The sequence below is a fragment of the Protomyctophum parallelum genome, assembly GCF_964188405.1.
Source record: "Protomyctophum parallelum genome assembly, chromosome: 22".
NCBI lineage: Eukaryota > Metazoa > Chordata > Actinopteri > Myctophiformes > Myctophidae > Protomyctophum > Protomyctophum parallelum.
In genome coordinates, this window is record NC_139714.1 from 36,499,061 (window position 1) to 36,512,595 (window position 13,535).

At 46.9% G+C, this 13,535-nt stretch overlaps 1 protein-coding gene across 1 annotated transcript in view; it reads left to right on the forward strand.

Moving 5' to 3' along the window:
• Positions 1-12,340: 12,340 nt before the first annotated feature.
• kcnc2 (potassium voltage-gated channel, Shaw-related subfamily, member 2) overlaps positions 12,341-13,535 on the forward strand; it is a 105,289-nt gene continuing 104,094 nt past the window's right edge. Inside the window, exon 1 of the mRNA XM_083757850.1 lies at positions 12,341-13,259. Coding sequence (XP_083613976.1) covers positions 12,690-13,259 — 570 coding nt within the window. The 5' untranslated portion in view covers positions 12,341-12,689. The remainder of the gene's footprint in view (positions 13,260-13,535) is intronic.

Genomic DNA, 13,535 nt, shown 5'->3' on the forward strand with positions numbered 1-13,535 from the left:
CATTTATGAATGAGGTGAGACAACAAAGGGAACATGTGAGCTGATGGATGGAAGGTGCACGGCCGAGGAATCAGCAAGGACGTCTTCTTCATGTACAATTGTCACTTTTTGTGCACAGTTTCTGTTCGCAAGACCTCTGTGTCTGTCACCTGGCAACCATCTTGTTGCTTAGATACAACACGCTGTTTCTTATTTCCAATGGATCAAACAGAACCAGGGTTGAAAAGACGTGTACATGTATGTGAACAGTAGGAATTGTTGCACAACATAATGACAGTTTTCACAGGTAGTAGAACATTGATTTGTGGGTCATGATGATGTCTGAACATTCCGTCTTTATTGACTGATTGATCATCATCCACAACTTAAACCATCTGATGGAAATGTTACCAAATGAGAAATGACGTGCAATGCATTGTTCAGCATTGCTTTCCCCCCTCGGGATCCGATCACACGAGCAGAACCTAACTGAAGGCTAAATGTGTCTGTGAGTTGCTTGTGAGCCTGTCGCTAAGTAAGCAGAGCTAATCTGGGAGACATTAAGAGATGGGCAACAGCACACTCGTCTCAATTACTTACACACGCGCAATTTGAACTTTTGGGAAGAAAGAGCTTGCATTTTGCATACAGTAGGTAGGGGTACACAGTAGTATCACCAACAGAGGTGGTGGAGGTGGGGGTGGAGGTGGGTAGGGGCATGTATCACCAACAGAGGTGGTGGAGGTGGGGGTGGAGGTGGGTAGGGGCATGCATCACCAACAGAGGTGGTGGAGGTGGGGGTGGAGGTGGGTAGGGGCATGCATCACCAACAGAGGTGGTGGAGGTGGGGGTGGAGGTGGGTAGGGGCATGTATCACCAACAGAGGTGGTGGAGGTGGGGGTGGAGGTGGGGGGTAGGAGCATGTATCACCAACAGAGGGGGTGGAGGTGGAGGTGGAGGTGGGGGTGGAGGTGGGGGGTAGGGGCATGTATCACCAACAGAGGTGGTGGAGGTGGGGGTGGAGGTGGGGGGGGGTAGGGGCATGTATCACCAACAGAGGTGGTGGAGGTGGGGGTGGAGGTGGGGGTGGAGGTGGGGGGTAGGGGCATGTATCACCAACAGAGGTGGTGGAGGTGGGGGTGGAGGTGGGGGGTAGGGGCATGTATCACCAACAGAGGTGGTGGAGGTGGGGGTGGAGGTGGGGGGGGGTAGGGGCATGTATCACCAACAGAGGTGGTGGAGGTGGGGGTGGAGGTGGGGGTGGAGGTGGGGGGTAGGGGCATGTATCACCAACAGAGGTGGTGGAGGTGGGGGTGGAGGTGGGGGGTAGGAGCATGTATCACCAACAGAGGTGGTGGAGGTGGGGGTGGAGGTGGGGGGTAGGAGCATGTATCACCAACAGAGGTGGTGGAGGTGGGGGTGGAGGTGGGGGTGGAGGTGGGGGGTAGGGGCATGTATCACCAACAGAGGTGGTGGAGGTGGGGGTGGAGGTGGGTAGGGGCATGTATCACCAACAGAGGTGGTGGGGGTGGGGGTGGAGGTGGGGGGTAGGGGCATGTATCACCAACAGAGGGGGTGGAGGTGGGGGTGGAGGTGGGGGGTAGGGGCATGTATCACCAACAGAGGTGGTGGGGGTGGGGGTGGAGGTGGGGGGTAGGGGCATGTATCACCAACAGAGGGGGTGGAGGTGGGGGTGGAGGTGGGGGGTAGGGGCATGTATCACCAACAGAGGTGGTGGAGGTGGGGGTGGAGGTGGGGGTGGAGGTGGAGGTGGGTAGGAGCATGTATCACCAACAGAGGTGGTGGAGGTGGGGGTGGAGGTGGGGGTGGAGGTGGGGGGGGGGGTAGGGACATCACCAACAGATAAGCATCAACAATGACACCTTCCAGAGGGCATGGTTTGGTTTGTCTTGAACAGGCGCCGCTGACTCACGGCTGTCAGAACCCGGGGTGACCCAGTTGAGTTGACTCACGGCTGTCACAGAACCCGGGGTGACCCAGTTGAGTTGACTCACGGCTGTCACAGAACCCAGGCTGACTCACGGCTGTCACAGAACCCGCCCCGGGGTGACCCAGTTGAGTTGACTCACGGCTGTCACAGAACCCATGCTGACTCACGGCTGTCACAGAACCCGGGGTGACCCCGTTGAGTTGAGCAAAGGAAAATGCCCATGACTCATATAAATATAATGTGTCACGTTCCCAAGATGACGTCACATCAGCACGCAGTCTCTTCTTCACACACGGGAAAATCCCTCATGATTCTGATGAAGACCGCATAGGACGGTCGTTCTGTATACTAGCACCTAATAAAAGGCTTTAAATGTCTGTTCCAGTTGGTATAGACTCCCTTTGTTCCTACAGTGAAATCCCAATTCAACGTGTTGAATTAGCAATAGGGATCGATGCTCCGATCAGTTTCTTTTTGGGGACCGATTCCGATCACCGATTGGGCCTCGATATGAAAAGGGTTGGAAACCATTGCCCTGTAATGTCATTGGATTCCGTTTATCCAGCGCTTACTGTACTATACGTACCATTGATGAAAATAATGGGCATCTTTTGATGCTTTTATTTTCAGTTATGTTCCCTGAAGCTCAATGTGGGCGTCTCGTTGGTCACAGTCATTGCAGCCAACTATGCCAACTATGCTATTTATGACTATTTCCACACAACACTTGGAGAGCATATGATGTTACCCCCATCACCAGCTTGTACTGGATATGTGAAGGCATTTAACACATTTGCTGTGACATGGGAAGGCTTTAATTATGCAACAGAAAGAGAATATCCATCCAGAATGATATTCTATCTATACTCATTCCATTTCCATACAGTGTATTAATCAATAGGTCTCATTTAGGTGTAAAATTCCATACAATCAAATCACCAAAATACTTACTCGTTGCCTGTGTGTAACGGCTCTAGAAAGTATTTCGTTTTGAGGTCTCCAAATGCAGAATTGTATTCTCTGAGTGAGCGTCGATGAAGGGTATTTTTGAAAAACAAAGAAAAGGACAAAACTTTTGCAAAAATGTTGCTCTTTATTAACCCATTCTGACCGGGCACCCATTTTGGTGTCGGCATCATGTTATGCTTTAGCTATTGAAAAATAGCAGATCTACAAGCTCATATCGCGCCACCGAGTGGCGCGATACGAGCTTGTAGGTCTGCTATTTTTGAAAAATCGAAGAACGACTGACATTTTTATAGAATCTGATCTCAGGTCAGAATGGGTTAAATTGACGTTTCGGTCGCTAGACCTTATTCAGGACAGACAGTGGTCTCCACAGTGTACAGTATGTGGAGCCTTTATGAACTGTCTATCCCGATGAACCCAAATATCGATTTAAAACATTTTTGGTAAGTTTCCGACAGTGTCCATTTCTTTGTTTTTGATGGGTGCTACAGTAGCCCCTCCTATATACATACAGGTATTATTATACAGCTATATACAGGTTTACTGTTTGTCTTTCCATATACATTGACAATGGACAGAGTTTAATGTTTGTTTTGTCACTAACACAAACATTAAATGCCATTAACAATGGACAGAGTTTAATGTTTGTTTTGTCACTAACACAAACATTAAATGCCATTAACAATGGACAGAGTTTAATGTTTGTTTTGTCACTAACACAAACATTAAATGCCATTAACAATGAATAGAGTTTAATGTTTGTTTTGTCACTAACACAAACATTAAATGCCATTAACAATGGACAGAGTTTAATGTTTGTTTTGTCACTAACACAAACATTAAATGCCATTAACAATGGACAGAGTTTAATGTTTGTTTTGTCACTAACACAAACATTAAATGCCATTAACAATGGACAGAGTTTAATGTTTGTTTTGTCACTAACACAAACATTAAATGCCATTAACAATGGACAGAGTTTAATGTTTGTTTTGTCACTAACACAAACATTAAATGCCATTAACAATGAACAGAGTTTAATGTTTGTTTTGTCACTAACACAAACATTAAATGCCATTAACAATGAACAGAGTTTAATGTTTGTTTTGTCACTAACACAAACATTAAATGCCATTAACAATGGACAGAGTTTAATGTTTGTTTTGTCACTAACACAAACATTAAATGCCATTAACAATGGACAGAGTTTAATGTTTGTTTTGTCACTAACACAAACATTAAATGCCATTAACAATGAACAGAGTTTAATGTTTGTTTTGTCACTAACACAAACATTAAATGCCATTAACAATGGACAGAGTTTGTTTTGTCTGTCACTGAGCAAATTGGCATATATGATGTTATGATATCGCGATGATGTACAGTAAGATGATAAGGGTTGGTAAAGTGCCCCTCACTTCACACGGGTGTGATTTTTAAAAAATATCAATATGACCTGAACGTTAATTCTGTCAAAAAATATGTTTTTGATTTTATGTTTCACAATATCACAATGTAACAATAAAGGCCTCTACAAGCTTACAACACATCATGATGCAATGAATAGTATGCTTGTTAGATTACTATTTGTTTAAACCATTCTGAACTGAGATCAGATTCATACGAGGTTTCCACTGGACACACACTGGTCTGATTAACCCATTCTGACCTGAGATCAGATTCTAAAAAAATGTCAGTCGTTCTTCGATTTTTCAAAAATAGCAGACCTACAAGCTCGTATCGCGCCACTCGGTGGCGCGATACGAGCTTGTAGATCTGCTATTTTTCAATAGCTAAAGCATAACATGATGCTATAACACCAAAATGGGTTCAGAATGGGTTAAGTGGTTAAGACCCGTTTACAAATCGAACCGTGGATATCTGGATATCTGAACTTTGATGTATTGACATTGGGGATTATTTTTTACTGTGCATCTAGGGGCCAAATACATAAAAATGCTACGTAAGGTTTGAGGGGGGGAAAGCTTATAGTACTAACAGTGGATACATTTAGGATCATACAATTGCTTTCACATTCAATTTTATGGGTTTTATTTAAATATGTGTTCTTTTTTTTTATGAGGAAACTGCCACAGGTACTGTACGGTGTGACATACAGTAGGTCTTTCTCGAGACAGACTTAATACCATCATGTGTTTTTCTTTTTCTTGAACACTCTGAACACTCTGTTTAATCACATCTTACCGTTAGACAAAGTATATTAATGAATGTGTCACAGTGGAGGAAAAGAACTGGGATTCTGAGCACGCTTAATTAGAACTAGGAGAGCAGCATTTAATCAGCTCAGTATCCATCTTCTGGGACACCAACCTAATTCCATCCACAACCCCATGACTGGATAATTGTGTTTTATGATGTACTGTGATTGTAAACAAGAGAATATGAAAACTATGCATATAGAAGCTTGTCATAACAATAAAGGTAATCTCTTTCACCCCCTGCTAAGTGCTAATAATGAGAAACACAAAATGGTAAACTGTATCACATTACAAGCTTTCATCATCCACCCAACAGGAACCAGCGCTGTGCCAGTTTGATTGCAATTGTATGCCACCGTGATCATCACTGCATCATGGCCATCATTCATCCGGGCGGACAAACTGAACTGCAGTGGAATGCAATGGAACATAATTATCAGAACTGATAAGGCATAGTCTGGATTTTCGGTGGTGAGGTGACCACCGAACTACAACATGACGTCACTGAGGTGACCACCGAACTACAACATGACGTCACTGAGGTGACCACCGAACTACAACATGACGTCACTGAGGTGACCACCGAACTACAACATGACGTCACTGACGTGACCACCGAACTACAACATGACGTCACTGAGGTGACCACCGAACTACAACATGACGTCACTGAGGTGACCACCGAACTACAACATGACGTCACTGAGGAGACCACCGAACTACAACATGACGTCACTGAGGTGACCACCGAACTACAACATGACGTCACTGAGGTGACCACCGAACTACAACATGACGTCACTGAGGTGACCACCGAACTACAACATGACGTCACTGAGCCCGCGGTGAAGAGCAAACCACCACCACCGCTCCAGCCCTTCTCTCTGTTTTTACTCACCACCGCTCAACGTTATTTCAGAGACTCCGGTGGTCAGCTCACCACCGTTCCGGGCACCTCACCAACAAAAGTCCAGACTATGAATGAGCCTTTAGACCTTTACAGTTGTCACAGTGTGGACACGGAGGTGTAGGGACTCAGCTGTTAGACCTTTACAGTTGTCACCAGGGCTGGACTGGGACAAAGATTCGGCCCGGGCATTTTCACGTGAATTTGGCCCAGACCGGCCGGCCCACCACAACCAGCAGGCAGGTAGATAGCAGAAACTCCACCGCCCGCTCCGTCGTGGCACACACAAACAAACAAGCCCCTAATAATACCACCACTTTTACAGAACAACATAAATGATACAAACCAACAGACAACTACACAACCCTTTGTAGAGGGTTTATTTGTCACTCACTGATACAGGTCGCGGCCCACTGGGAAAATGCCCGGTATGCCCTGTGGTCAGTCCAGCCCTGGTTGTCACAGTGTGGACACAGAGGCCAGTCCAGCCCTGGTTGTCACAGTGTGGACACAGAGGCCCTGGTTGTCACAGTGTGGACACAGAGGCCCTGGTTGTCACAGTGTGGACACAGAGGCCCTGGTTGTCACAGTGTGGACACAGAGGTCCAGTCCAGCCCTGGTTGTCACAGTGTGGACACAGAGGTCAGTCCAGCCCTGGTTGTCACAGTGTGGACACAGAGGCCCTGGTTGTCACAGTGTGGACACAGAGGCCCTGGTTGTCACAGTGTGGACACAGAGGTCCTGGTTGTCACAGTGTGGACACAGAGGTCCTGGTTGTCACAGTGTGGACACAGAGGCCCTGGTTGTCACAGTGTGGACACAGAGGCCCTGGTTGTCACAGTGTGGACACAGAGGTCCTGGTTGTCACAGTGTGGACACAGAGGCCCTGGTTGTCACAGTGTGGACACAGAGGCCAGTCCAGCCCTGGTTGTCACGGTGTGGACACAGAGGCCCTGGTTGTCACAGTGTGGACACAGAGGTCCAGGCCAGCCCTGGTTGTCACAGTGTGGACACAGAGGCCCTGGTTGTCACAGTGTGGACACAGAGGCCCTGGTTGTCACAGTGTGGACACAGAGGTCAGTCCAGCCCTGGTTGTCACAGTGTGGACACAGAGGTCCTGGTTGTCACAGTGTGGACACAGAGGTCCTGGTTGTCACAGTGTGGACACAGAGGCCAGTCCAGCCCTGGTTGTCACGGTGTGGACACAGAGGCCCTGGTTGTCACAGTGTGGACACAGAGGTCCAGGCCAGCCCTGGTTGTCACAGTGAGGACACAGAGGTCCAGGCCAGCCCTGGTTGTCACAGTGTGGACACAGAGGCCCTGGTTGTCACAGTGTGGACACAGAGGCCCTGGTTGTCACAGTGTGGACACAGAGGCCCTGGTTGTCACAGTGTGGACACAGAGGTCAGTCCAGCCCTGGTTGTCACAGTGTGGACACAGAGGTCAGTCCAGCCCTGGTTGTCACAGTGTGGACACAGAGGTCAGTCCAGCCCTGGTTGTCACAGTGTGGACACAGAGGTCAGTCCAGCCCTGGTTGTCACAGTGTGGACACAGAGGCCAGTCCAGCCCTGGTTGTCACAGTGTGGACACAGAGGTCAGTCCAGCCCTGGTTGTCACAGTGTGGACACAGAGGTCCAGTCCAGCCCTGGTTGTCACAGTGTGGACACAGAGGCCAGTCCAGCCCTGGTTGTCACAGTGTGGACACAGAGGTCCAGTCCAGCCCTGGTTGTCACAGTGTGGACACAGAGGTCCAGGCCAGCCCTGGTTGTCACATGTTATTTAACCTTTATTTAACCAGTAAAACACATTGAGACCGTGTTTCTTTTACAAGTGGGAACTGGATAACAGTTTTTCATAGTCTGGAGAAAAAAAGGAAAAAAAAAGTATAGACTGAATCCTATAAGCTTATTACCCTTTTGTCACTTAACTTAAAAATAGAATAAAAAAATATATATACAGTAGGCCTATATGTATGCATCTTTTACAGGTTTTCAAACACAACAGTCTGTGTATCTCATTTCTACTGAACAATGTAATATTCAAGTAAAAAAACTAAAGGTTACATGCTTTTTTCTTTTTATGTGAGCTTGTGTATCAGCTATTTTCAGCTAAATAGGATTTGGTACAGAGGGGGAAAAGAAGAGGGAAAGAGCCCTGAGTGACCTTGGCCAACAAAGTATATATATATATATATATATATATATATATATATATATATATATATATATATATATATAGGGTTTCAGTGGTTAACTATCCCAAGCCATGCAGGCTATAAATCACAGAGGAAGAACTGCATGCCTATTGTCCTCGACCACATATACTTTCTCACATTCAATTTGAATGAATCAAGGTTGCTCGACGTCTAGCCTACATCCCCCTAGGGATCCATCTTAATGTTTACACACACAGCTGGGAAAATGAACTGGCCAAAAGGACCTCTGTGTATATTATGCTTTGCCCAATGGCCCTTTTTTTTTTAACCCTCCTGTCCCAGATAAAGATCAGCAATCTGGCTGCTCTATTTCTTTGCTATATAGGGAGAGGAGTGAGGGAAAATATAGCCTGACTGGTGTTGGTCCACGTATATCAATCCACGCTCAGCACAAGGATCAGTGGCGTGCACAGACATTTAGAGGATCAGTGGCGTGCACAGACATTTAGAGGATCAGTGGCGTGCACAGACATTTAGAGGATCAGTGGCGTGCACAGACATTTAGAGGATCAGTGGCGTGCACAGACATTTAGAGGGGCAGGTGCTCAAAGTGAGAAAAAAAAGGGCACCTTGTGCAGCGCATTTTGGTGCTTAAGCTATTGAAAAATAGCAGATCTACAAGATCATAGCGCGCCACCGAGTGGCGCGCTATGAGCTTGTAGGTCTGCTATTTATTTATTTTAATCGAAGAACCACTGACATAGAAACATATAGCTTTAGATTGTGGGGTTCTAAATAATATAGTAGAAGCGTTTTTTATCAAGATTTGATCAATGTCACCGCATGGTCCACACACACTACAAATTAAGACAAAAAAATAAATGTTTTTTTTTTTTTTTTTTTTTTTTAAGAGCACATTGCCAAAAAGGGCAGGGGGTGCTCTAGCACCCCCCTAGTGTCTATCTGTGCACGCCATTGATAAGGATGCCTGTTTATAGGCAAAGACCATGTTGGCCCTCTGTGCGTTGGAGCCAAGGCCCCAATAGAGACTATGCACATTGATTTTCCCATCAGAACACACCCCCCTCATCTAGACTGTTGTCACAGTCTAGACGAGTCTAGCCCAGCTCCTAATCCAGAAGTCTTGTCAAAACTCGACTATTGTAACTCCCTCCTTACTGGCCTACCAGCATGTGCACTTAAGCCTCTCCAGCTGATCCAAAATGCCGCAGCTCGCTTGGTCTTCAACCAGCCAAAGTTCTCACATGTCTCCCCCCTGCTCCGCTCCCTCCACTGGCTCCCGGTCGCTGCCCGCACAGAATACAAAACTCTGATGCTGGCATTCAAAGCAACCAAAGGTATGGCTCCCCCATATCTTGCAAGTATGATTGAACCCTACAAACCCTCCCGCGCACTCAGATCAGCCAACGCAGGGAAGCTGGAAGTACCCTCACTAAAAACGCCGGGACAACGCTCCACACGTCCCAAACTCTTCTTCCTTCTGGCTCCAAAACTGTGGAATGCACTTCCCATTGCAGTCAGAACTGCAGCATCACTCCCAATCTTCCGCCGTAGTCTGAAAACCCACCTTTTCAGACTCCATCATGGCCCATAGCACTTACCCTACCCCCTTAGCATTTCTGTAGACTTAGATAGCATTTGATACAGACTTATAGCATGTTATGTAGACAGCTCTATAATTGCATTGTATGTAGTCATAGCACGTCATAGTACATATGTATAGCATAGTAGTATATTTATAGTTTATATGTATAGTTTCATTATATAGATATTCCACTGTTACTTTCTTTTTTATCATGTTTCATGATAAATGCTGTTATGTGATGTATTCCTTGCTTTTTGTTCTTGCTTAATGTAAGTCGCTCTGGATTAAGAGCGTCTGCTAAATGCCTAAATTGTGGCAAAACATTGAGCAGCATGGAGTGTTGGAGTTTGGAAGCGCTCGTTGGAAATCACTCATTGCCATCCAAGGCGTAAGAAGAAATGTCACCCTTTTCACATTGGCCTATTATAGCGCCACCAGGAGGCCACAACCTGACCTGCCCTGGTGGAGACCTGTCCTATTATAGCGCCACCAGGAGGCCACAACCTGACCTGCCCTGGTGGAGACCTGTCCTATTATAGCGCCACCAGGAGGCCACAACCTGACCTGCCCTGGTGGAGACCTGTCCTATTATAGCACCACCAGGAGGCCACAACCTGAGCTGCCCTGGTGGAGACCTGTCCTATTATAGCGCCACCAGGAGGCCACAACCTGACCTGCCCTGGTGGAGACCTGTCCTATTATAGCGCCACCAGGAGGCCACAACCTGACCTGCCCTGGTGGAGACCTGTGAAACGTTTTTTAGTTCACCATGCATTTCCCCCATAGACATTTAAAAAAAAAGATGTATTTAAAGATCTGTAAGCCTCGAATAAAGCCAACTCGGATCGTGACAAATCATGACAACAAACACAATATTTTGGGCCGAACAAATAGCCTAATCAGATTTGTCATGATCCGAGTTGGCTTTGTCCAACTCGGTTTTAAAGGTCTTTAAATAAATACTTTTTGAAACGTCTTTGGGAAAAATGTATGGGGAATGATTTCCTGGTCCTGTCGTCGTCATACATATTATTATCTCAAACTATGGCCCCATAAATAGCAAGGTTCCTATAGTAAGGTTAGGTAGTAAGGTTCCTATAACAAGGTTCCTATAGTATGCTCAGCTTTTTAAAGGTATATTCAGTGATTTCACTCAAAAAACCTTAGGTTTCGTTTTTGGCTGTGGGACCCAGCCTTTCGTCCAATCAGGATAGAGAGTCAAAAACGAAACCTAAGGTTTTTTGACCCCCAGGGGTTAACTGGGGACAGGGAGGAACTCCTTATATGGTCAGCACACTCTATAGTAGGGAGGATTATCACAACAAAACAAAAAAATAAGTGATATTTGAATTAAGTGAAATCACTGAATATACCTTTAAGAAAATGCCTTTGGTTTGAGAAACCAATGAAGTGTGTTCCAGTTGGGACAGTTGGCCTGTGCCTTCTTTGAGAAGAGTATATGTTAATACCTTATTATTTTCACATAATCACCGCGTGATTAAGGCGAGTTATAGTTATGAATCTATAGCAGGTTATGGTGCTGAAAGGACAGCTCCCTCATTTGCCCAGTGGTGTAATTGTAAAGTATAACAAATACTGTTAAAGTAACTGTAACAGAAATTATGAATTGATATAGAACTACCAACAAGCTACTGCAGAATAGGGGAGTTAAATTGCCTGCAGGCCACTATACTCATTACTCTGGTTCAGTGTTGGTTTCGTTGACTAAAACTAAGACGAAATGTGTTCATCAACTATACCTTTTCTCACTGACGACTAGTTTCACTATAGACTAAATATATAAATTTCGTCAACAAATAAAAACTAGACTAAAATGTTAGGAAAGGGACTAGTGGACAAGAGATCCAGTATAAGTTATTTTACACTTGGTTGCGTGCTGAAAATAGCAGATCTACAAGCTTGTGAGCTTATATTTTAGTCGACTAAAACTAGACTAACACTAAAACATTCCAGGTGACAAAAATGGGACTAAAACTAAATTACAACTATTGAAGAGACTATGACTAAAACTAAAATCAAAATGTGCTGCCAAAAACAACACTGCTCATGGTTATAGTGTAGGCTGCTCAGAGCCACGGACAGTCGGACACAGAGCTGTGCACACAGAGGGTGTGTCCGTAAAAAACAGGACGTTTTCACAGTCAAGACGCGCATCTCGCACACGGAGGCTATACTGAGGCTACAGGCGGCTGGAAAGCACCAGAAGGAGTTCGTTGCTTATAGGGTATATAATTCACAACAGAATTCGTGATGGCGAGGTCAAAAATGGGCACGACAAGCGAAGTGGGAACTGATCGGTGACCGCATGAGTTGGTTCGGATGTCAGTCAGTCAGTCTGACTGTCAGTCAGTCTGACTGTCTGTCTGTTCTCCGTTCCATGTGACTTCACTTCTTCACCTGTCCGTGCGCGCCGCGGTGCGCGGCGGCGTGGAGAGGAGAGGAGAGGGCAGGGAGGGACTCCCGAGGCGCGCGGCGCGCAGCGCACGCTGGCTGGCTGTTTGGAGCGCAACAGAGTGTGTGTGTGTGTGTGCGTGTGTGTGCGATTGTGTACGTGTGTGAGAGTGAGTGTGTGCGTGTGTGTATGTTTGTGTGTGAGAGAGAGGCAGTGAGGTGAGGTTGATTGCTTGAAATGATTCGCACAAAGAGCCGAGGAAGTGTTGGGAGCGTCAGCGTGGCGGTGGGACCCAGTCAGTCAGTCTGCCAACACACGCCTTCAGCACAAACTGCAGGATACTACGGATCAAATCCAAGTGCTTTTCGTTGGGGAGGATCATCATTTTCATTTTAAATAGACCTTGTGTGTGCATGTGTGTGTCAGCGCGCCTAAAACTCTGGACTGCGTCTACCTCCCTTTGTCAAGAAGTCATGTCTGTGACGGAGCGATGGGCAAGTTTGACGACAACGAGAGGATAATCCTCAACGTTGGGGGGACGCGGCACGAGACGTACAAGAGCACCCTCAAGACCCTGCCGGGGACCCGCCTGGCCCTGCTCGCCTCCGACGCCGCGGACCTCGAGTCCGTGCTGGACCGGCTGCAACAGGTCCCCGGCTTCATCGAGTACAACGCGCGCACCAACGAGTACTTCTTCGACCGGCACCCGGGAGTGTTCGCCTATGTGCTCAACTACTACCGCACGGGCAAGCTGCACTGCCCGGCCGATGTGTGCGGACCGCTGTTCGAGGAGGAGCTGTCCTTCTGGGGCATCGACGAGACGGACGTGGAGCCCTGCTGCTGGATGTCCTACCGCCAGCACCGCGACGCGGAGGAGGCGCTGGACGTGTTCGAGCTGAACTGCGACAGCAACAACGCCGGGGATGAGGACGACGAGCTGGCCAAGAGGCTCGGCATGGAGGACCTGGCGGCCGACGGCACCGCCGGCGGACTCTGGAGGAAGTGGCGGCCGGTGATCTGGAACCTCTTCGAGGATCCATATTCTTCCAGAGCGGCCCGGGTAAGAGAGACAAAGCGCCGCGCAGCGCACGGCCGTTTAAAGCACTGTGCAGTATACGCCCCGTTTCCAAACTGTTAAACAAATATTAACTTTAGCTCCAATAGGCCTACGGTATGCATACACTTTGTGACAGAACTTGCGCACTGATCCAACACATGCACATATAGGTTGTGTCACTTGTTTCCATGGCGTGCGTAATGTCAGTTTATTTCGTCCCTTAATTGTGGCAGCATTTGTTTTGTGTAAACGTAACGCACACTGAATATTGTTATCTTT